The sequence below is a fragment of the Branchiostoma floridae genome, chromosome 2, assembly GCF_000003815.2.
Source record: "Branchiostoma floridae strain S238N-H82 chromosome 2, Bfl_VNyyK, whole genome shotgun sequence".
NCBI lineage: Eukaryota > Metazoa > Chordata > Leptocardii > Amphioxiformes > Branchiostomatidae > Branchiostoma > Branchiostoma floridae.
The window spans coordinates 22,504,686-22,529,864 of record NC_049980.1 but is presented as its reverse complement, the minus strand read 5'-3'; the positions used below and the strand labels follow the sequence as shown (position 1 = coordinate 22,529,864).

The 25,179-nt window shown below is 42.2% G+C and overlaps 2 protein-coding genes across 3 annotated transcripts in view; one reads left to right on the top strand and one right to left on the bottom strand.

Annotated features, from left to right (window-relative positions):
- The first annotated feature begins 348 nt into the window (after nt 1–348).
- On the top strand, nt 349–20,881 carry LOC118407029 (ADAMTS-like protein 1). Of its 2 annotated transcripts, XM_035807448.1 has the most exons (24): nt 349–722; nt 5,822–5,912; nt 6,396–6,532; nt 6,977–7,138; nt 8,627–8,759; nt 9,458–9,668; nt 10,260–10,454; nt 11,417–11,651; nt 12,051–12,321; nt 12,680–12,834; nt 13,206–13,383; nt 13,854–14,011; nt 14,238–14,416; nt 14,809–14,951; nt 15,085–15,212; nt 15,692–15,820; nt 16,165–16,347; nt 16,918–17,058; nt 17,553–17,762; nt 18,259–18,439; nt 18,765–18,987; nt 19,222–19,426; nt 20,173–20,295; nt 20,564–20,881. In XM_035807448.1, exons 1-24 carry the CDS (start codon nt 671–673, stop codon nt 20,728–20,730), a joined length of 3,990 nt encoding a protein of 1,329 aa, XP_035663341.1. In that variant the 5' UTR covers nt 349–670; the 3' UTR covers nt 20,731–20,881. The 2 variants fall into 2 exon arrangements, with proteins under 2 accessions (XP_035663341.1, XP_035663348.1); XM_035807455.1 differs by lacking the exon at nt 10,260–10,454 and having other exon boundaries at nt 351–722.
- A 1,494-nt stretch (nt 20,882–22,375) lies between these two features.
- Nucleotides 22,376–25,179, bottom strand: part of LOC118407019 (stabilizer of axonemal microtubules 2-like) — a 6,081-nt gene continuing 3,277 nt past the window's right edge. The window contains exons 3-4 of the mRNA XM_035807436.1: nt 24,363–24,565; nt 22,376–24,160 (exon numbers count right to left, since the gene is read on the bottom strand). Of these exons, the coding sequence (XP_035663329.1) occupies nt 23,127–24,160; nt 24,363–24,565 (1,237 nt within the window). The 3' untranslated portion in view covers nt 22,376–23,126. The remainder of the gene's footprint in view (nt 24,161–24,362; nt 24,566–25,179) is intronic.

Below are 25,179 nucleotides of genomic sequence, written 5' to 3'. Positions count from 1 at the left end.
TTTTTGCTATTTTCTCGTTAATTCTATACCAAGGGATAAACCATGGAGAACCATTGTGAGGGGGTGATTGAAATGGAAAAAAATCGCAGCAAAGGCGCCAAACACGGATGATTTTAGATGGAAAGAAGCGCACAGGAAAAAGAACTCAGTTTCGAGTGTTCTGAATATAACATCTATTATAACATGCACCAGCATTTCACTACGATTCTCTGGGCTCCGGAATTATTATATTTTCCCAGATTAGTGGGGGGCCGTGCCCCCTGTGGCCCTGGTAGTCATGACCTATTTCAGTTGTTATTTCTGCTGCCTTTCTACCATTGTCGGAGCGGCAGGGAGGATTCAGGCCCCTTGGGCGGGCCGTGTGTACAAACAGCCCGGAGATGGGCCGTTACGATGCCTGCCATGCCGCTGTCATGTCTCATGAATCATCCTGCAGCGCCAGTAGGCCATGTGTGTTTACCTTGTCGGACCGTCCTGTACGGGGAAATACCGGCGGCGAGCTCCAGTTTCACACACACACCCCACCGCGGATTCCCCGAGGTAACCACACCAGCCATTGCCATTTTGGATCGGGCTGGTCGCGGTGGACTACAGCAGTATTACTCACGGTCAAGTGCAAGTTAAATGGGCTGCGGGCACCTTGTTTGACCGGAGACGCAACCTGAGCGCCATGGATGTCTTCCGCAGAATCCTGAACATTTTCCTCCTGATCCTCCCGGCTGGTAAGGCTCTTCTGCTCTTGTTTGGTGTCGGGAGTTGCATGGCTCCCCTGTACTGTTACATGGCGGAGCAAGCAAGGCTCGTCAATCTTCGATATTGTCGCTGGAGTCAAGGGGGAAGTGCTCGGGAATTTGTACCAGTGATTTAGTGATTTAGATAAGCAATGAGGCCCCATCAATGAGATAAAGCCATCGATATAAATGGAAGAAAGCGAAGGGATGAAAGGGTGTGAAAAATTGTTGATTCTAAACCACTTCGTCGGTTTAGAATCCCACGGCACTGCGAATCCTGTCATAGGTTTGAACCTGATACAGATTCTACGTTATAATTAGTACAATTGTCGCTGGCAACCCTTGCGATGTCCGGCGATCACAAGTGACAAATCTGTGTACAGTTGAGTGATCATCCTGATGATGTTGCTACTGTTTCTATCAATCTGGAAACATTTGTCATTTAGTCTGTCAATATTTCCTAAGTAACCGATCTCATAGTACCTCTTTTGTTTCTTGATTATCGTTCTAAATAATCGAAACAACCACAGAAATGCTTGATGAGTTAACTATTTTTCCAATTATATAAAATGTTTCCAATGAACTTATGAAGTGAGAATTGAAGACTTATCTAACTTTTTGAAGGGCTATTCCATTATAAATGAGAGGAGGTGTTTAATTTGACTTCTTCTTTTGCTAGCAGTTTTCAAAGAGACATGTCACGTAAGACGGTAAGAGTGTGGCTTATGTTTCTAAATTAACTTAACATTATTTTTTGTACATCAACTTGATCCCATATCTTACTTTCAGACATCAATCATGGAATTATTATCCATGATAATGATCTAGCAAAAGAAGTGTCTTGTGTTGAGTAAATTGTTACCATGTGGGGAAAAACAGATCAGCCTTTGTTGACATAATTATGCTGCTACCCAAGGGCATTATCTGTGTCAGGGTGGGCATCTGAGGTCAACTAGTCTCCCTATGATTGTATGCCATATTTGTCCTTTGAAAACTAAATTGAAAAGTTAAGTTGGCATTGGGACATCAAAGTTATTTGAACCCATGTTTAGGTTACCGTCTGTCACATTCCTTAGGGCTATATTATATACTTCTCTTCTCCATGTAGGTGGCCTGGCTTTCAACCTCCTTGCTCCAACAGAAAATTGACGTCTTCAGTTTAGGGCCTATCAGCTTTGATATTGGAGAAGGAATCTACTGGCTGAATTTTGAAGATAAGAATGAAAGGCAGTAAGGTAGATCTACCAAATGAAGAATTGAAATTTAGTACACACAAAAGTGAATGAATGGCACAAAAAGCAGTAAATGGATGGAATAGGCATTAATATGATTGATTGAAGAAAATGATTGAAATGAAGAAAGTTGGATAAAAAGTCTAAAGCCAACAATTGAAAATGGCCTGCACATTGTACTCAAGTACTAGTTAAAGAGTACCACTATTAGTGATGTAATGTTGCTAGAACATGTATACACTATCAGTGGCTTCTGACATTTGGCTGTTTTGACAGGCCTTGCTATCCAGACAAGGATTTAAACTAAAATGGTCTGTGTATGGCTGAAAACTGGCACGGATACAAAAAAGACCTCTTCCCCTTTAGTGAATGTGTGGCCTGTACATGTATGTTTTACTTTTAGTTAGACGGACATCCTTCTATCTTGATTAATTAATGGCCCATGGCAGTCTTCTTAAACCATTATCAGGAGGGAGAATTAGTTATAACATCAACATTACTCTGTGCATTTTTCTGAAAGCTATATATGTGACATGCTTTCATTCTAATATCTGTCTTTAGATAAGTCATAATTGGGCATTTATGTTACAGTAACATAAATGCCCAATTATGACTTATCTAAAGACTCCTCTGAAAAATGCTCTCAAAAGGTTAACTATGTCATCCCTTTGAACAGGCACCTGGGTAACCTTTCTTGCTGGCACAATTTTCTCTAGATATATGAGCAACATTGCAGAGTTGACCTTAACTATTTGGCAGGTAAACACCGAATTGAACACATGTCCCTCCATGGTCGCTCTCTGGCCCATCTAAATCTGTAGACCTGCCCTAGTCCCTGTAGAACTTACAGGAAGTCAGTTTGTCTGTGAGTTTTGTGTCCCAGAGCACAAACAAACCACAGACAGGGTTGAAGGGTGATCATTCTTCCTCTCTGGGCTGCATGTGATAAGACCAGCAGCTAAGTAGGACTTCTTCTGGCTTCCCTTTGTTAATTAATTAGTCTTTAGACAGCTTCAATCCACAGAGATGTGTTTTGAAATAATCAACTGGTGTGCCAGCCTTACCCAAATGACACACTTGTCAATCAAAATCAACCAATTCTGCAAAATAAAGTGCAATTCTGGCATTTCTGTACCAGTGTTTTGATAGATATTGCCTCAGAATGCTTGAAAAGATATTTTTGAGTGAGACAAAGATGTAAGAAATCTAATCAATAGGTTAACTGCAAGATCATGCAAGAAAATATATTAGAACCATGTTCTGAATACCACAGGTTGCAGATATATATGTTACACCTCTGAATGCTGACTTTACCTTCTTCAACCTAAGCTTTTTGCTTGGAAGATAAGACCTACACAGAAAAACTATGGACTGATTTACTTCCCTCCCCTCCCTCACAGCAATCTGACCTGACCTTGGCAGCTTACATCAAGGAGGTCTGATAGAATCTCCTTGGCTACATGGATGTAGGTTGATGCATGACTGGAGTTGATGGGCAGATGGATCTTTGCCCACTCTGCAGACTTACAGGGCACTCAGGGGCTGCCTTAGGGTTATAAATTCCATTTGATGAGGAAAAAGTCTGACAGGCTTTTAGGAGGCAGGAAAGGAGGGAGGGAAGAAGGATTACTGAAGGATCTACTTCCCAGTTTGTGGTGGATTGACATTCACCACACTGCATGTGCCTTCTTGTGGTTACCTGTAACATTGTGATATTGTGTATCTGCTGTGGGTTCAGTTCATAATCCAAGGAAAATTAACTTGTGTTTCAGGTTACAATTAGGGCAGGTAAGAATTTTCACCTCAGTCAGATCGTAATGACCTTTGCCAGCAGTTGACATTTTTAGATACATACCTCCACTTGGATGCTACTATAATGGCTGGCAGGGATTTCAGTTCAGGAATCAGATTGACCTTGAGATTGAGTGGGGATGCTATTTAGCCTTCAATGGTCCCATGTTCAAGGATTCATCCTGTTTATTGCATGGACTTAACATGACATAAAATTTACAACCATTATGGCACCTGGCAGAATTATGAGACTTGATGTTATGTTTATGTTCAAGTTTAAATTGAAGAACGCAAATATTTTACTGGGTTTGGAATTGAAGTTTGAACTGTTGGATCTCCAGTGTGCTCCAATTCTTTCCATGTGCTGCTCTCCAGTGATGATGAGAAGCAGGTCTCCAGTAGCTTCCACTGAAACCTGGACTGCCAGAAATTGACCGCGAAATTTCATTTGTCATGTTTGCTAGATAAACCACATGTAGGAAGAGGGTGATGGCCAGAAACAGGATGAAACCTGGCATGCTCTATGCCCTGGGTTAGCCCAGGTCCTTCAATTCCTGCTGTTTTATCTGCTGATTTAAAGAAAGGAGGTTAACCTCCTTGTTCAAAGTGATAACACACTGAGCTGATCACTACATCTGCTTGAAGACTTACTGAAGGCCCCTTGTCAAATTTGTCAAGGCATGGAAAGCAAGGAACATAGTTTTGTTTGGAATACAAACTTTGTGACCAAGCAAATGCATATTAGCTAGTTAATTAGCTAGCTTAGTTTAGCTTAGCTAGCTAATTAACATCTTCTTTTGTCCTGCCGACCAGAGAAGCTAAAGATAATCACAATGATAGTATTTCAGCCACATTTCTTCTCAATGATAAAATAATCACTTTCACACATAATCATACATACTATGTTAGTTACAGTTGCTTCAGTGGAAGAGAGGTTAGTTACACCTTCAAGTGTTCCTACAATTGGCTAGGATGGGTTGCAGAGGTACTCTTTGACTTTAAACCTACTCGCCCTTTCCTGGCATCTCTGTGGCATCTTGTACACATAGTGCAAATATTAGAAATGTTTCATGTTTGCATGCAAAGTAACAGTCCTCTAATAGGCAAGCATTGTAAGTCATTATACCCCATCTGTGATGCTTACTGTGTCATTAATTGGTGTACTGTCTCAACATCAATTCTGCCCCAGTGCAGTCCTCTGTAAGCAGAGAGAGACAGTTGTCTCCCCGGAGAGCTTGCACTGTCTGGGTTATTGTAGGGCTACTTCATTTCAGAACTTCAAGAGAGGAGAGGAATAAAGTTTTATGAAATGAAATTATTATTACTTGAATGGTCAATAGCCTCTTTATGCATCGAGCAAATGTAGTTTAATTACTTGGAAAAAGAGATGATAATAAATTATTTTTGCTGTCCCTTACAGATTCTATTGATCTGAACTGCACGGACATCAATGACATTCCTTGATTTGATGAATGTATCTCACCATGTTGTGGGTGGGTAGAATTCTAGATATGCTCTAATTGAGGGTGTGATTTATGAGGGTCCCCATGGGGGCGGTCCTCACAAGGCATTGCTGCTTGTGCTACAGTCATTAGTGCCACCTAGGTATTCCGCTAAATTCAAGAAGTCAATTACGCAAAATGTGGCCAACACTCTAGAAAATGCAGGGATAAAAAAGATTTACTTAGGAATTACAATAAATCAAAATAGCTTTCCTATACTTATGGAAAAGGGGAATATCATTGCTTTTTCGTCCACAGGACTTTAAGTCACAATTCACCCCATTGTCTTTTGTTTAGTTTGACTCATACAGGTAATGTTACATGGTAAGGTGGATATTAATAATACTCATATCAATCTGTTCTCACATGGGATTGATGGGAATATGACCATTTATTTATTAATATAAATGTTTGTAACTGTGATTATAGTATTTTTACTTGACATAGAATAGTCCTCTGAAAATTTGTCACGATCAATATCATATGTGATGTTTTTGCAATGGGGTGGGTTGGAAAGAAAAGGAAGGTTGAAGAGTTATCATGACATTCATTTTTCCTCCTTCAGTGCACGAGTTGCATCCAACGATATTTGTCCACACCCAGTCTTCCGGCCAACCCCCCAGGGAAACAGGAGGCCCCTTCACAGAAATACCAAGGTGAGAAATACGAAACTCAAGAAACTATATACAAATTGTTATGAAATACTGTAAATGCATTTAAGTTCGCGGGGGTTTAATTTTCGGTTGCGGGAAAAATGACTTTTCGCGGTGGTTTTAATTTTGCAGTAACATATTAGACTGCAGTCTAATACCATAATAGAAAAATGTTCGCGGTGGTTTTAAGTTCGCGGTGAAGTGGTCACCGCGAAAACCGTGAACATTAATCCACCGCGAACATTTCTGCATTTACAGTATGTCGTGTGGTCAATACCACGTTTGTGCCACGAGTTAGGATTCACCCCTGTACTGATTGGCAAAACAGTCCAAATTGACCAGGATCAGTCTTGTTCCTGAGTGAGTCCTGATATATGAATCCTTGTATGAACAGGGTCAAACTGTTGAACAATCAAAAAAAGGTTTAGATCTCCCCTGGCGGTTTTCCTTGGTACTGGAGCTTTTGGTTTTTGTACCTCTGTGCAGGTTTGTGGTAGGTGAGTGGAGCACCTGTAGCACCACCTGTGGGCCAGGTGTGCAGCGGAGACCAGTCAGGTGTAAGTTGTTCCTCCCGTTGTTCAAGACGGTTGTTGGAGACGACCTGCCCTTCTCCAGGTGTCCAGGTAAGGCTCAGTGCCAAGTAAATTTTGGGGTTCTTAGATTTCCAAAAGAAGATACTGTAGTTATTTGTTGCATATTGTATAACTGATTGAGAACTTAATAAAACTAGATTTAATGGGAGATCATGAAAACGTCTTAGAAAATAAATGTTTAGGGAAGTCAGGATTCTTAACGACACTCTATAAACTTGTATATCACTACCTAAACTACAATGATGACTATCTAAGGCATTAATAAAAGACAGTCTGAACTTGTGTCAGAGGTAACATATCCAAGAATGTCATTGAAGGATTCAGATAATGCTACTCAAGTGCATGACTACTAGATTGTACATGTAGTAGCTGATGAAATTTATAGGCTTGTCACTGGGCTTGCTTTACTCTAATCAGCTTTGAATGATATGCTTGAATATTTAATGATTGATGTGCTTTTGTTTTTCTCAACAGCCATAATACCCCCAAATGAACAGCGGTGCAACCTGGCCCCCTGTAATGCAGATATTAATGTCATCTCTCCCCTGTTCTCCACGGACATCGCCCCTTCATCCACTGTGCAGTTCACATGGAGATACGAGGGCTATACACCCTGCTCTGCATCATGTATCGGAGGTGCGTATCTATAGGAGGGGTATAGAATGTGTGAGAAATCTGGTCACTTCTCCCTAATTCTCTTACTTACTTACTGGCTATACTCATATTCTCTCACGTTTGTCGAGTGATTCACTAACTCTTTTACATTTTACTCATTTACTTCTGCCTTGCTCACTCACTCACTCACTCACTCATTCACTCACTCACTCACTCACTCACTCACTCACTCACTCACTCACTCACTCACTCACTCACTCACTCACTCACTCACTCACTCACTCACTCACTCACTCACTCAGGCAGCACCCCACCCCCTTCCCCCCACACACACACAACTCACTCACTTTCTTGCTTGCACAATCACTCATCCACAGCCAAATAAGTCATTGACATTAAATAAAGGCATTGACTTGACTTGACTTGACTCTTACAGTGAGCCCATTTCATGCTCAAATAAACATAAAGAGGGTGATGAACCAGGTTTTAACATCTTGAAATATTTACCTAATGTAGGAAGGTCTGCTTGTTGGATGGAGTCCAATGCCTGGACGAAAATGGGCAGAATATCCTCCTGGCTCAGTCTGTAAATGTGAGCAGAATGCAAAATTTATCTTCCTTTAGTGCCAATGTTAATACCCTTGAGCGACCTTGGCACGTTAACTTCCCCTCTGCCTTGATCTTTTGCCAGGTAACAAATGCTAGATCCTGTATTTGTAGCCAGATGTCAGTAAGACAGTAACTTCTTGCCCATTAACAAACCAGATGTGGTCCTAGTAGTACAGTTAGCATAACTTGTTGTGACTTAATTCATGGTGCCCGCTCAGGCCTTTAAAGTCAAAGATGGTATTACAAAGTGCAGGGGCAGGAAAGAAGGTAGAATGTAAATGACAGGATGATAATGTGGCTTGGCTGTCTAATGGATTAAATATGAAGCAGTTGTTCAAAGGCTGAAGAAATTGTTGTTTTGATCAGGTAAAGAAAGAAAAAAGAAAGTTAAGTTCACCTCAATTGAACTCTTGATCAATGAACAGTTGAGCCAGTCTTCCACCAGTGATGACAGAGAAGACATGGTACATTCACAGTTTCATTGCACCAAATTTTCCTAGCTCTTTTTGACAAGTAAAATGAACAGTGGACCACAGCTTAACATCCCCTCCCGTCCAAAAGACTTTGCCCCTATTTTCCAGCAAAATGCATGTCAGGTGAGTGACACAGCTGGGATTTGAAGGGACTACTTCTAGGTCAGGGTCACTAACAGGAGGCAGGGTCACTAACAACTGAACTACTGGGTTTACTTAGATCAAGAAGATGGGAACTCTCAGAATTGGCCTCAGGCTAAGTAAAACAGGAAGCATGGTCTGCCAGAGCTTCTCCAGTAAATGCTATTCAACAACAAATACATTTGTAGCCACAAATACTACCAACAACATCACTTTCTTACCATAGGTTAAAGTAGCAGAGTAATGCTTAATTTATTTTTCTGAATTTTCCACTTTTCCCCTTCAGGTACCCAACATTCCCTGTATGTATGTGTGCGGAGAGACAACAATGAGAAAGTCGGGGTCTGGAAGTGTGCAGATATTCCCAAGCCTGCTCTCCTGACCCGTGACTGTAACGTGCTGGTTCCATGTGGTGCCAGGTGGGACATTACAGCTCCTTACTCTGTAGTAGGCAAGGCAGAAAGTGACGGTAGCTGGGTTGAAAAAATGAAGCATGCAAACTTCATTGGACTAGCATTTCTTTGCTACATGTATCACTTTCTTTTCTCCCTATGCCTTAGATCTAGACCTACCCGGCAGCAGCCTTTTTTGCATATTTTGGCTTGCCTTTGGGTACCTGCCTATGGCGCTGGCTGCAAATACACCAGATAAATTCAAATTCAAAATCTAAATTTAAATTTGTTTGGCATCAATTGCAGCAAGTACATTAGTTCCTATTTCTGTAAGGTGGTTGTTGCTGGTGCAGCTTTCTACTTAATACTTCAGATGCTGCAGTCCCACTTTGTTAACGCAAGGGTTCATCAGTGTCTTTAGTGCCATGGATTACAGTCATCCCTATAACAGTATTAAAAGTACTCTGCTACATGCATGACTTAACCATCAGAGTTATAATTAGTGTAAATGCATTTAAGTTCGCGTGGATTTAATTTCGCGGCAGCGGAAGAAAGGACTTTTCGTGGTGGTTTTGAGTTCGCTGTAGCACCATGCACTGTAATCTCTTACTGCCATGGAAAAATGTTCGTAGTGGTCACCGCGAAAACTGTGAACATCAAACCACTTCGAAAGTTTCTGCATTTACACTACAATTACAGTATTGCCTTTCACCCTATGTGTCTAGGTGGACAGTAGAGCCCATATCAGGCTGCTCGGCCACCTGTGGAGGAGGGGTGGAAGTGCAGAGGGTCACCTGTGTGAGGTCTCAGCTGGCCCACCGCCAGGCGACAGTCAGAGTTCGGGAGGAAGAGTGCCAGGAGCCCAGACCTCCTGCAGAGATCAGCTGTAACGATATTCCATGTTCCCCAGAATGGAATGTAGGACCGTGGGGAGAGGTGGGTAGCTAGTGTCATACAGCGAGGTGGGTGGTGGCCTAGTGCAAGAGGCAATGAACTTAACCTGAAATTGCTGAATCTGTTCAAGTTCAAGAAGCAGCAGGTCTTCCTGTGACCATTACTCTTTCTTGCTGCAAGTTTTTTCCACCTGGCTGTGGAGTGGAGATACTCATAAAAGTTTTTTTGTTTTTTTCTTCATTTTTCTGGGTGTGAAAAGTTTCTCGGCATGTTATTGACTAAGTGCATAGTAGAATCTTTCTCTGAATCAAACTACTGGAGTGAATAGGGTTCTTTGTCCAAAAGTAGGTATGCTTTAAAATTAAACAAATGACAATTGTTAAAGTCATATTTAATAAGTGATAAGGACTTATAATGACCCCTTTAATTTCCTTTGATATCTTTTATTTGATTTTAATTAGATGTGATATTCTACAACAAAGAAGTTTGGTGGGCAAATGAACTATCCTTTTCAAACTCTGCATGTTCTAAGAGATGTACAATATAGAAGTGGTGAAACAGGAAGAATTGAAAAAGCAATGAAAGGTTTTCCTCTACATGTTTTTTTCTCTGAGACTCAGATTTTGTTCTCAGTGCTCTGTGCCTTGTGGTCGTGGCATAGAAAAGAGAGATGTCCACTGTAGGGAAAAACAGGGCCGGGGGTACTACCTGGATGTGGAGGATTGGCGTTGTCACATTTACAGCAAGCCTCCCTCGGAGCGCCCCTGTAATGTCAGGGTCTGCTCGCTAACTGCTGCTTACAGCTGGCTGATTGGGGAGTGGTTGGAGGTGGGTCTCATCCTAAAGTTCCTCAACATACCAAACTGACAGTGTGCAATGGTTGTCCGTCTCATGGTCAGGTCAGTTCAGGTTAACTCTTTTTAATTGGAGGAAACAAAGTCAGCATCTGCCGCACCCTGTGTACATGCATGGTCTGAACTGCATTCCTACATGCTAATATACCTCAAGTTGAATCTTGGCTCAAATTGAAGCCCATACATTTTATGTCCATGATATTTGTATACTTTGCATACAAAATGAACTCTGGTATTAGTGTATTGAGGGATCTTGATAATTGCATGATCATACCCTAGTCTTTACTGTAATGAAATAATTTGTTTTTTCTCTGACCAGATAAAATATGTCATCTCAAAACTTTTCCAAAGCTGTGCACAATGATGATACAGGTGCCATGTATGATCAAGACAAACAAGAGTTAACACAAGTATGTTTGTTACCATAGAAGACAACCATTGGATACTGTCAGTCCAGTATGTTCACACCTCATGAACTAAATCATCTCCATGAAAACCCGAATCACTCATTTCACCATCCCCTCCCCAACCAGTCATGTCACCAGCTCATCGTACTCATCTCTCTCATACATCCCTGTAAGTGCGATAGGAGAACCAAGCCATGCTGTGTGTGAGCCTAACCATGCATATGGTGCCATACATCAGATTTGTATTATTTCATTAACATATCTGTGTATGGGTATTATGGAATGATTCTATAGCCACCTCCCTTCTTCCACGTTCAGGGAATGGAGTCATTCCCTGTTGTCATTTATTGCTTTACTGCTGTATGATGCAAAGTGTTTGAAAAATGACAGCAGGTGAAAAGGTAGATAGGTGAAAAGGTTGACAGGATAGAGAATGGCTGTAAAACTCTCAGTCTTTGGCACTTGTCTTGTACATGTAGGGACTCATTATACAAAACAGTCATGTGACGAAATCTTATTCCTTTTCCAGTGTTCAGCTACCTGTGGTGCTGGGTTCCAATCCCGCAATGTGGTCTGTCAAGGGGAGGAGGCAATGGGAGTCATGTATGACCCCTCGGGGATCAAGTGCAAGGGCGAGACGGAGCCCAAGTCCCGCCGTGCGTGCCCAGACCTCCCGCCGTGTACCAGCCGAGGCCGTCCCGTCCCACAGGGCCCTGTCCCACTCAGTCCTGTTGAACTCACGCCTGCGCAGGTGGCAAACAGAGGTGACAATTCTAACACCCCCTTTCCACCGGAAGCTGCGACAACTGAGCACTCAAACTGATTATTCCTAATGAATTTTATAAATTACTTACAATTCTTTTTTTTAAATAATTTTTTATGTTTTGTATGTTGCCTTTTGAATCATTAGCTTTTTGCTCTCCATGACATTCCAAACATGAAATCAAATTTCTCCATAATAATGACACTCTGAATAGCACACTTACTTGCAATTAAGTATGTTCCATGTAACACATTGACATATTACATGTGACAGCAACTGTTTCAAGCAGACATACTAGGATGCATTGGAAGGCACCACTATGGCAAAAACAATGTTCCAGTCTTGACAATCAATTTCCTTGAGTCTAAGGAATATTCCATGTTAACTTTGTGTTTTCCAGTACTCGCTCAGACGGTAACACCGACGGATGCGCTATCCCCCATCGGTCGTCCCAGCATGCCCTCTCCAGAGGAACTGAAGGGCCCAGCAGCACCAGAGAACATGAGTCAGCAAACAGCCAGCCCCGTCATCTACGCCAACAAGTTCAATTACAGCCAGACGGAGGAGGTGGATACCATCTTTCTGGAGATCGGAAGTCACGCTGTTCTGTTTCCTCGCACAAATATCGTCATTGAGTGCCCTGTGGAGAACTTTGACAAGTCAAAAATAAGGTTAGGAAGATACAGTATTTTAAACAATATCATCCTAGTATGTTGTACAATGTAATTTATGCATGGTGGCATGACTAATCTAATAATGCTATTGAGGAGAAAAGAGAAGTAAAGAAATTTGTACTACCAGCCTTCCTAATCCACAATGTATGTAGAAAGAGATATCCAATGATCAGTGTAAATATGCAGTCTGCATATGTCTCCGCTGAGGCACGATATGTGCTGGTTGTTTATAAGCAAACTATTGCTAGTGAAAGCATAGTGTATACACTTTTATCGTGTTTTCAGGGATTTAGCTCAAGATACACAATAACTTAAGTGGAAAGAGATTTCCTAATGAAAGTCCTGATGTATTTAGGTGGCAGCAGAATGGGTATGATGTGGTACCGGGTGGCAGGCTGCAGATTGATGAGCAGATGAGGCTGAGAATCGACGGGATCCGAGACTCGGACCAGGCCACCTACACCTGCGTGGCCGGGCCTGTCAACGACAGCTTCATCCTGTATCTGAAAGGTCTGGTCACATACACATGATACATACAAGACACCAAAAATTGATCAAATGACAGGTTGATTAATCCTAAGTCCTCTTAGAACCCTCCTCAGCCCAAAAAGAGCTGCTTCCAAAGATCTAAGTACAGATGAGCTAACTTAACACAGAAGTCCTATAGTACAATCATTGATTGACAAGAGTAGTTAGTTAATCTATGATCTAAGAGGTTTTCTACATGTATCTATCCTTTTAGAACCCTCCTCAGCCCTTAGATCTTGCTGAGCTTTAAATCCTACCATGCCAAATGGTTGATTGATAGGACAATTGGTCTATTAAGTGATATATTGATCCATTGATTGATTGAAGAATTGTTTGTCTGTCTGTACTTGCAGAACCTTCCTCAGCCCAGAGAGAGCAGCTCCCTAAGATCTACCCCCGCCGGGCTAACTTCACCCAGAAGTCTTACAGCACCATGGTACGTGTGTGGGTGGGGGCTGATGCCTTCCTCTACCCAAACACACGAGTGGTCATCAAGTGTCCGGTCAAGAACTTTCAGAGGTCACAGATCAGGTGAGAGTTTTCAGATAAGTAGTTACAGTGGCAGAAAAGAAGCTTTGTACAATACCTTTCAGGGCCTTAACATAGTGTGTTAAGCCCTCAGTTGCAATATTAAGCATACCAATTGTTGCAAATGACTTACTTACTTGACTGTGATGCAAATGATATTTTTATATCACAATCATTTTTTTTTGGGCTTTTTATTACAAGCAGCTCCCAAGATTTTATCTTGTACCTATAACATACATGACCTGCATGTGGCATTTAAGGCGACTTGTTCTATCTAATGTCTATCTAGTCATGCATACATATACAGTTCCCCTATTGAGCCATACACTGTTCTTTTGGCTTTTTATGTCAAAATAATTTTTCCATTATTCCTTCATTTTAATTTCTCTTGGGTCTGACTGTTAGAACCTTAAATTTATTGGAAGACACCATCCAGGTTTCATGTTATCTAATAGATTAGAGGTCTTTTACAGATGGCAGCATGAGGGAGAGGAGATCACCAAACTCAACAACGGAGTGAAGAAAATGAGGAGTGGGGCCCTGTCCATTATGAAGATGTCAGCCATGCAGACGGGCACCTTCACATGTATGGCAGGGGCAGCCCGGGAGTCTGTCAGACTCCACCTGATAGGTAATGCAGATCCGATTGAAACCAAACCAAGTCAGAAACATCACTGAAGACAAACCTGACTCCATGAGAGTGAGGACTAACTCCATGAGAGTGAGGACTAAAAGTTACTGATACAGTAAAAGCAGAAGCAGGGGTCATGAACTTCCTGATACTTGTTTGCAATTCCCTAACACATTTGGACCCAAATGTTCTTACTCAAACATGCGTGTTGATGTTTTCCCCTCAGGTGGGATATCCAGCGAGACTAGTACAACTCCCAGCCCCACCATCCATGCACAGCCGAAGCCACAGGACCTGAAGGAGCCTGAGGTTCCTAGGCTAGCAGCCACAGTCCCCGAGAGGCAGCAGACTGGGCTAGGACAGCCTCCTGTCATCTACAGGGAGCGCATTCCTCCTATGCTAAAGGTAGAGGTCATCTTGACATTGGCATGGCCACAAGGTTTATGTAATGGCTGTTAGACTTATGCTGTATTGTATGGATGTCGGACCCTTCTGCCCATTACCAGCTCATCCTATGGCTAATCAGACCAACTCGGACCAACACACTGACCCTAACAGAGGGTGTTAGGCTAGGGTGACCAGGGTGTGACAAATGTTACTTACTATAGGAAACCTTAACATTAACCTTAACATAAATGTTAAGGGCAACAGCTTGTATATGTAATGATTTGTATAAAAAGGCAGGAAATGATCTTATAAAGCAAAGTCAGCACATAGACAGGCCTCTTGATGCAGGGAAGTTGAAAGCACAATGCATTTCTTTAGGAATATATGATTTTATGATTTTTCTCCACCAGACTGAAGGCCATGTGGTGGTGTATGTTGGCAGCCCGGTGATCGCAGCTAGTGTGGAGTCCATCACCATTCTGTGTGAGGTGCCCGGAGCCAAGCCCAGAATCACATGGACCAAAGATGGGGCAGGCATGCCCAACGAACCACGGTTGGTGCACAAAACATGTTTATGTAGACATTTTGAATTGCGAGCTGCTTTCAAACCTTCAATGATTACAATATTATATGATGATATAAAGAAACTTTACTTAATACTGCATCTTTTTTTAAATATTTTGTAGGTATCAACTGTGGAGAAATGGATCCCTTACAATCAACAAACCCAGACATTCAGATGCTGGTTCTTACACCTGCACAGCGACCAACGCAGCCGGCAGAGACTCAGATACTTCACTAGTCAGTATTGCAGGTAACATGATGAAGACAGAGGAATATTACTTTGTGTCAGTCTAGTTGTACCTTGTGCCATTGATTGGTTTGTCTTGGTTAGCGAGGGCAATTACATCATATAGCTACATTGTTCATCAGAAACCATTTTTGTCCATCTAGTGGTTGTTACAACAGCGGACACTAAGAATAGCTACCTAAACATGTATTGTTATAATGCCAATATTATAAATCATGAAATGTTAATGGTGGTTTTATTTCTGTTGTGACTTCTGCGCCACGAGTTCATGACACTGTAAATATGCATTTCCCATTGTGTCAAATGTTATACAGAATTATTTTAACCATGACCTGAAAACACTGTGAAAACCTCCTTTCCCCTTATACCTCGAGAAAAAAGTCCCTGCAAAAATGAAGAATTTGCAGTATTTGCCATGGAAAATTTGCCATGGATCATGTTAGATTGAGGCTGAGATGTTTCTCTTCTTTTTGTCCCCCCAGAGGCCCCAGACATTCTGTTCAGGAACAGGGAGGTGACCAACCTGGAGGATGACCTTGTGTCTGTCACTGTAGGAGGGAAGGTCAAGGTCAAGCCTGGGGCCACTATCACCATCCACTGTCCTGTCAGGGGTAAGATGACTTTATTTGCTTTAAGCCTAAACTGATTTTTAGCTATGTAAAAAAAAGCTTGCGATAGTATTGTTTTCCACTTAACATAATTATACTTATCAGTTTAAACAAATGCAGGAAGATTACCATCTAGCCAAAGCTTGTACCCAGGTGTAGCCTGTGCTTTTGGAACAAACAGGATGCAGTGTTCACACAACTGGTACATCTACTACATTTGTTCAAGTTGCGGTTTTGTCCAAATGTGGGATAGAATCACAAAACAAATTGCCATAGCCTTTCATTCCCGTATCAAAGTAGCTTGAGACAAAAGTATCTTTACCATATTTCTTTTACCACCCCAAAAGGCTTTCCCAAACCCTTCATTAATTGGGACAAGGTGAATGGGACACTGGAGAGAAATGCCAACGTCCACCCCAACGGCTCCCTGACCATCACAAACGCCTCAGAAGGTGACCAAGGGACATACCGGTGTGAGGCTGGCAACCCAGGAGGAAAGGACAGGAGAGACTCAACACTGATCCTGTTAGGTGAGAAGTGGCAACATTTTGGGGGGTACGATATTTTTTGATGATGTATGGCAATAATGTAAAATTTTCCGTGCTGGGACGTTGCTCCTTAAGCTGCATGAACAGTGTTCAGCACCAAAGAAAGGTAAATGTTGTGTTCAGCACCAAGGACAGGTCCCTTAAGCTGTCTGAATGGTGAGTTCAGCATCAGAGACAGGTCCCTTTAGCTGTAAAATTGTTGTGTTCAGCACCAAGGACAGGTCCCTTCAGCTGTGCGGATGGTATGTTCAGCACCAAGGACAGACCTTTTCAGCTGTGTGTATAGTGTGTTCAGGATCAGGGACAGGTCTTTTCAGTTATATGGATGGTGTGTTCAGCACCAAGAACAGATGTCATCAGCTGTTTGGACTTAAGGTTCAGCACCAAGGGCATCTAGCTGTATGGATTATGAGTTCAGCACCCAGAGCAAGTCCTTGTAGCTGAATGAATGATGAGTTCAGCACCAAGGACAGGTTCATGTAGCTGTGTGTATGGTGTTTTCCCTTTGGTTGTGTGTAAGCTAATGATAATGTTAAATTTGTTTTTCTCCAGAGCACCCCCATTTGGTGGAGGACCTACGAATGCTGCCCCGTCTTGATGCCCTGGTCAGTGCTAACGGAGGGGTCGTCGTCCTGACGGGCAAGAAGGAAAAGGACACCATCGCCAGGATGACAGGAGAGCAGCTGGCCATTGGTAGTAGAATGAGAATGATATACAGGCTTTAGATAACTAAAGAGGAAATAATATCCTATAGATTTTGAATAGCCAATTGATCTGCCATCCTTGTTGGACATCCCAATTTTTCTAAGAATATATTTTCATTCAATGAATCAACTTATCAAGTACAGAGCTTGTTGTATAGACCAAGGTCAATTTATAAAAGACATTTCACATTATATCTTATTTTTCAACTAAGAAGATATAAAAGCAGAAAATAGTTTCTTTTCAGCAAATGCCCACACTGGAGATGTCTGTGCTGCATGAATCTCATTTTTTTGCTAGAAATGTTCAGGTTCTACTCCCGTTTATCAATAATGAGTTTCAAGTAAATGCATTGATCCTAAGTGACATAGATGAAGGTGTGCATTTTTTTCTGTCCTCTCAGCAAAACTTGAATTGAGTAAAAGATGAAATCTCAGCATACATGACAAGGTATTTGTTCTAACCCTGACCTCTTGTTCTGTTAGCCTGTCCCATCAAGGGGTTCCCCGAGCCCCCGATCACCTGGCTGCACAACAACCGAGTGTTACAGCAGGGAGACCCTCGCATCCTGCTGGTGGAGGAGGACCATGTGGTCAGGATAACCGCCATCAAGAAGGAGGACAGCGGGCTGTGGAAGTGCCAGGGAGAGAACGACGCAGGAGCGGCCAGCGCTAACCTCACACTGTCCATTTCTGGTGAGAAAGTCAATCAAGATTTGTCTCTATGTTTGCAAAAATAGAGGTAACATCTATCTTTGATTTTAACAATGGTTTAGGAAACTACACTAAGAAATCAAGCTGCCTTAGGAGTCCATCCATTGCATGTAGGTGTGCAGCTCATCTGATTTTGAGAAGAGCTATTTTTTCTTCAAGATACTGAAGGTATGACAACTGTTTGCAATAACACTTAAGTATTTCCTCTGAAAGACAGCAAACCCTACTTGGTCAAGTACTGGTGGTATTTGATTGTGCAATCCTGGTCTTAGTGCAGAATGAGATAGGAACCCAGGGCCTCATGACATGCACCTGAGATTGCTATGTATTTGACCTCTACACAATACAAGTTTGAGAGTATATATGTATATATATATATATATATTTATATATATCTCAAGGCTGAAGTGATTTTATACATAAATTATATGTACTGTGAGGATTGTTGGCAAGGTGTTTTCCCTACTCTTCCTCCCAGGTTATAGTTGGGTGCCCAGGGAGACCTCAGAGTGTTCAGCGACATGCGGAAACACGGGAAGGTACTACCGCATCCTCCGCTGCTTTAACGATGACGTGCAGGTACCGGACACGTACTGTGACAACATTCCCAAACCTGAGGTCGTTTACGAACCCTGCAACGTTGACGACTGTCCTCCAAGGTAAGCAATATGCAGCTGTGCTGTTTAATGTAGCTTTGATGGTGTATTGTTTAAAAATATGAAAATAAAGGCAGTTCCATAGCCTACCCATCCAAAGTCAGGTACCCATTTTTACACTTGAGTGGGGGAAGTGCCTTTCCCGAGAAAACAACATCTAGCCAGGAATCCCAGGAATCAAACCTGTTACCAACTAATTGGAACATGAGGAGCTCAACTGTGAGGCTGCTATCAATTGAGCCTCAGGGACACTTGTAGCATATATAAACTAAGACTTAGTACAATACAATATTGTCCAATGTTATGTTAAACCCTGAACTTGTTTCAGATGGGCCACGTCCGGTTGGACAGCCTGTTCTGTGACCTGTGGGTCAGGAGTGGAGAGACGTGGGGTCCGGTGTGAGAGGGTCATCTATGACGGGAGACTGGAGCAGCTGGATGAGTATTACTGCGAGGTGTTAGAGGAAGCCCGACCCCTGGACTCCCGGGTGTGCAACATGGGCTACTGTAACAACGAGCCGCCACGGTGGAACACCAGCGCATGGTCTGCTGTAAGTCTTTTGGCAGATTCAGACTGATACCAAATGTGTTGGTTTCGTTGTTTTATTTCTTAATACATATTATTATCTTTCCTGTTTTCTAGCAATTTACATGTTTTGCAAAATGGCAAAAGACTATTTGGCACAGTTTCCTTGGACCATGGTAAAAACAACCCTGGCACAAGGGAATACATTTAAGATTCCTTTAGTTATCTAATTTAACCTTAAGTTTATTTCTTCCTCTAGTGTGATGAAGTATGTTTAAGACCGAACGTTGCTTACCAAGAACGGGAAGTTCTCTGTGTGGCCTCCAATGGGACCGTGCTTGACTTCTCTGAGTGTAACCGTGCCACGCTGCCAGAGAGAAGACAGGAGTGTTACGCCCCGCGTTGTAAAGCCGTGTGGACAGCCTCTGACTGGGGGGAGTGCTCAGTGACATGTGGACAGCACGGTAAGTTTCATACTTGCTTTGTTCAATCCCAGTAACACTAGCAGCTGTGCTGGCATATTCACTTGTTAGGACTGATCTGTGCAGTGTGTTTGTAGTACTTTCTCAATCTGCAAGGTGGCACTTGTGCACTTATGATTCTGAAATTTGGACCCGTGCTAAATACCTGACTCTAGCATGTGTTCTTGTATGAAGCTTTGATGTTAAAGGTGCACTCGCACTGCACTTGCGTCACGCTTGCATCACTGTGGGGTTCGAAAGATACTCAAAGAATTTCAGAGATGAAGAACGAATTTTCTTACTTTTTGTGTATTTTGTTGCCTTCTAAGCCATACTTTTACGTATTACGCACTATCTAGATTATAAAAAATCAGTGAAAATAACAAAACAGTGATGCAGTGAACGTACCCTTAGTGACACAAGCTTAACGCAAGTGCGGTGCGAGTGAACTTCGATAGTGGCAAGTCATAATTTATGTGAGAACATTTGATATTTTACCCAAAACAATTATATAGAAGAAGATCAAGCTTTTATTGGCAACAAAAAGTCCTCTGAATCTTGTACTACAAAGTAGAAATACAAAATAAATCTATAATATGATGTAACAATCAGATAAGACTAATCATATCAGTAGTATCTTTTCTAACAACAAGGCAATCTTTTATGTCCCTTCATATTTTTGCATCATTACATGGATTCTAATGAGTGCAATTCATAAGGCCTGTTCTGACCTGTTTCTTGTCCCACAGGTCAGCAGACGCGAACCCTGACCTGTGTGTACCTGGGAACAGACAGGGAGGCAGAGAACGCCTGCGACGACATGAAACAGCCGCCCATGCTACAGAGGTGTAACCTCATCCCTTGTGATGCTGGTGAGTTTGTGGTCGACATCTGTGTAGACAGTATAACTGCTCATTGGTAGAACACACCATCCCCATTGTGACCACTTTTTGATGGTCCATTTTCCCATTGACATCAATTTCCCATTGACCCAAACATTGAGACTCTTGTTTATGGCCAACTGTCTACTGTAACCATTTTCTTCTATCCATGACAGCTTTGCCTGTACATGGAGTTTCACAAGTCCCACAATTGTCTGTAATTTTGTGATCAACACTTCCACATAATCTTCTCCACCAGATGAATGCACCGACACATCTAACTACTGTTCGCTGGTGCTGAAGTTACGTCTGTGCTCGGTGGCGAGATACCAACAGGACTGCTGCGAGAGCTGCACAGGGCCAAGGGAGGTTGAGGGGGAGGGGGAGGAGGAGGAAGAAGAAGAAGAAGAGGAGGAGGAGCAGTAGGCACAGAGGAGGTCATTTCTCATCATAGCAGAGACAAATCAATCACTAGTCAGCTTTTTATGTTCATTCATCCTTTAACTATAGAGAAGACAGGCAATGCTATAGTTTTGAGGCACAGACGCAACAGCATCATCTTATGCCAAAAACCTGAATGTCTTAGGTTGAACCTTCGAGGGTCATCTTAGTTAGCTTTAAAACCAGACTAGTTTTATGCATTGTAGGAAATGAGAAATTGCAGTTGTCAGCCACTATACCAGGATCTTGTGAATAATGTATTGTATTATAATGTGGCTCTATATTGGCTTTTAGTAGCAATTTTTATATGCTTCATGCTGTTCAAAACTCGTTAGAGTATGTCGTCATCATGTCTATTTCTTGTTACTTCCTATCGACTTTTCTACGACCAAAGCATAGTAAAGAAATGGTCCCTGAAAACTTCAGTCGATGAGGTATTATTTGTAAATCATATTAACGTTTAACTTAGTCCTTGCTCATAGATTTTTAGTCCTCAAAACTCAAAGAACTGAGTAAATGCCACGATATATTTATTTTGTCCCTGTGAAAAATATATAGATAGTTGGATAGAAAGCCGTGCCAGAATCCTTTCCAAACTCTATGGCTGGAGTAAGTCTTAGGGCAGCCAAGTGCAGTTCAAGGCATTAATCGTTAACTACTTTGAGCCACCAAACATGGGGACAATCACTGAGCTGGATAGTTGTTTGGTGGAAATAAATGGTGGAAATGGACTTTGATAGTGAACTTCTGAAAGCATAGCACACATATGGAATGTTCTTGTTGAGAGTTGACCTCCCAAACACTGATACGCATCTTCCTATCATCCGGTGGTAAGTTGAAATAAAGTGGCCTTATCTGATGAACTGCAGTTGTCTTGTACATTTTACAAGATCATAGGTTTGACATTAAATTAATTGGTACATTAAATTATGACTTTCAATTTAAAAATAAGACTATAAAGCTAAAGGACCCCCTATTATGACTACTAAACATGAAAACTACAAGATCAGTAAAACCAGTTTTTCCACATTAAATTTATTAAAATCTGTCAAAGTTGTGGACAAAATGATACACATGCCAAAGTTATAACAATAACTGACAATTCTTTCATTAGTATATTCAAGAAAAATTCAACTGCAATGATGACTGTTATGTTATATTTCATCAGTAACTTTTAGTCTACATGATTAAGTTTTTTTTTATATACATGTACTCAAAACTATACTATTTTCCACTAACAAAGTCTTCTCTCTTAAAATTATAAATTTCAATATTCTTTGGGATGAAAAATGCCCTAATTCTAGATTAAGGACTAAGTTCACCATATGATTCAATACAAAAGTGCTGTAATAGCAAAACCTTACAAAAATAGGTCATCTTAACATGTCCTTTGCAGCATCTGAGCAAAGTGAAACTGCCTGGGCACTTTGGAAGGAGCTTAAGGAGGTGTCAAATTAGTCTCCAAGCAGACCCTACGGTGCCTTAGAAATAGTATCAAAGCTGGCAAGGCACCAGGTGCTCCGTTTGACTCCCTCAGCCGGCTATCTCCCTTTGGCCGGCTATATTCCAATTTGCCAGCTTTGATACTATTTCTAAGGCACAGTAGGGTCTGTTTGGAGACTAGTGTCAAATGTTGTTCAGTGGTGTTCTTAGGATGTGTTTGGTACATACTTCGACCTCTGAATTTACAGGCTTAATCTTTGGTAAGTTTCACAAATTTCCCCCTAAGCTTCTTCCCGTTCTGTGCCTTAAGGTAGCATGTTATTGTCTAAAACTTCAGGCTAAAATAACTTTGCTTACTGAGGCATAGCTGCAGTGGTAGCATATCATTTGACATGCTTGTTGTAGGTCTCTTCTGGAGATAAGCCTTGTATCAAAGTATGGTTTTTCTGTACTCTAATTTTTTTTTGTAATCCTATGTTAAAAAGGCAGTTGACAATGTTTATGTACAATGATAGAAAACTCACAGTCAGGGACTCTTACCTTGCAAAATATACAAGCAAATGTAAGATCTGCAACTTATGGTCATGTATGAGATACAAAGTACAATCTGAAAGCAGCACCCAATCTTCAAGTGACAAATCATTTAAGAGGAAAAGCAAGTAAGACATATCGGATTGTCATGAACTGGTTTGTATAAGAAAACTGTCAAGGTTCAGCTTTTGTTGTGTTTTCCTGAGGACCAAAAACACTGCTGATTCTTTATGCCTCAAATCCTCATCTATGAGGTATCTCACAAGATAAGACTGTGTCATTCAAAATCTCAGATGTAAACTGTCATGAATATTTCTTCCCACCCTCCTTCATTGTAAATTGGTCATAATGTCAGCTACCTACTTAGTAGATACAGAAAAGTCCCTTGTATGTTTGAACAGTTATGTCTATGCCATCACAGCCTGTGGTTGTGTGCTTGCCAGGGGCTGGACGGTCTCCTGAAACGAGTTCTGCATCATAGAAGTGTTCATTTCCATGGCTTTGGTGGTCTGTGACATGCGCCTGAACAGTTTGTGTCCGCGCTGGTCGTCGGTCTCGTATGCCCATCCCGACCCTGACCCCGGCAGGAACACAGCTGGACAGATGTCGGCCTTCTTTGGCGTGTAGCTTCCCTTATACTCAGTTCTGTCTTCGAACGGAGCCTCGCTCTGGTAGGCTCCCAGGTCGGGCTTGAAGCTCTGCGTCGGCGCTTGCGGGTGTTTGATGTAGTGTGAGCGGAATGTTGTCGTGCCCTCGAATGGCACGTCAGGCCTGTGGTACGCATCCTGGTGGATCTTGGGCCCCACCCTCTCAATCTCCCACCTTCTGAAGGAATCCTTGAAGGTGGTCTTGTCCTCGAACGGCGCTGTATTGGCACGCTGACGGGAGGGAGGCCTAGCTGGCCTGGCTGGTGGGACCACATGGCCCCTGTACTCCAGACCATGCGTGGTGCGCAAGTCCATTTCTCCCACGGGTTTCACATAGGCCTCTCCTGCATGTGGGATGTAAGGCTGTGTTGCCCACTTCTTGAACTGCGTCTTGAACTCAGTGTCTCCTTGGAACGGGTCGCGCGACTGCATCGCAATCTGGTCGGGCTTGAAGCTCTCCGTTTTAGGGCCTTGCTTCTTCGTGAAGTCCCTCTTTTGTGTTGTCATTCCATCAAAGGGCACTCCGCTGGGCCTGTACAACTCCCTCTCCCGCTGCTGCTTTGGTTCTAGCGGTTTCGGCACGTACCCGGTCTTGTACTCTGTCTTGTCGTCGAAGGGAATGTCGGACACCTTAGCTTCCGCCAGAGGCTTGAAGCTGACAGTGAGTGGGATGTTCTTCCTGGTGTAGTCGTGGCGGAACGTGGTCATCTCCTCCATGTGGCCTTCGGAAGGCCTGTAGGCAGCTTTAGGTATATGGGCAGCTGCTCGCTGGATCTCCCACTTCCTGTAGTCAGCTGGAGGGGTTAAAAGAAAGAAACTGTTAGAACTGTATAACGCTGCAGTGTATGAAACCGTATTTATTACAAGCCAAGCTATGCTAAGAAATTGCACAGTCAAATGAAATCAATTTGGATTCATTGTGGGTACCTCTATAAGCCTCCCTTAGCTCATTTGCCAAGGGATGCCAGTCTAATGAAGAAAAAGACTCTGACATACTTTTGTAGGTAGGGACTGTATCCATTCTCCCAGCGTCGATCTTGCGCTGTGGCTCATGCCTAATTGGTTTGACAACAGGAACAGTGTGTCCGATGTACTCCTGTTTGTAGGACGACAGCAGGTCCATGTTGCCAGGGATGGGGACATACTCCTCTGCCTTGGGGAGGGCAATCTTTGTAACCTTGTAGGGGACATAGTCCTTCCTAGATGAAAAGAATAGAGAATAGAAAAATGATCAATATTCTCATTTTCATACAACCTGAAGTTGTTCTATGTTATTGTTTTGATACTAAGCCACCCATCATTCTATTTCTAAGTCAAATTATTTGCAGACCCCAACAGCTGTGTGTTGTGGGGCTGGAATAATTGGTCGTTATGGGCAACCAATGTCAGGCATATAAGCAAGAAGCCTCGGCCAAATTAAGAACAACCTGGCAAATTCAATTTCTATGCTAAGCTGGCTGAAGAGCTGAAAAGCTCTGTGAGAAGTGTTGGCTTTTCTAATTTTGTTTGCAATGACAAAAACCCTTTTAGAACCTTTCTAGCCTTGCCATTAAGGATTCAACAATAATGGACTCATTTATGTGCAACTGATTTGTTTAGTTTAAAGTGCAAAACCACTTTTAGTGCTAATGTGTGTTGGGTCATGATGTTTTTCTTGTTGAAAAAGCCAAACCTTTTTTAAAGCTGCGTGGGGTGTTCTGAACAACTACAGTCAGATAATTGGATTTGGACTTTATAACAATGGTGGAGTGAATAACAGCGTCAGCATGGAATATTTTGCAGTTCAAATGCCATCGCCATGGCAACCATTGTG

Excerpts from the sequence above, each read along its gene's own strand:
- LOC118407029 (XM_035807448.1), top strand. The coding sequence starts at position 671 with ATGGATGTCTTCCGCAGAATCCTGAACATTTTCCTCCTGATCCTCCCG. Across the intron at positions 15,213-15,691 it reads TTCACTAGTCAGTATTGCAG|AGGCCCCAGACATTCTGTTC; the intron begins GTAACATGATGA and ends TTGTCCCCCCAG. Across the intron at positions 16,348-16,917 it reads CTCAACACTGATCCTGTTAG|AGCACCCCCATTTGGTGGAG; the intron begins GTGAGAAGTGGC and ends GTTTTTCTCCAG.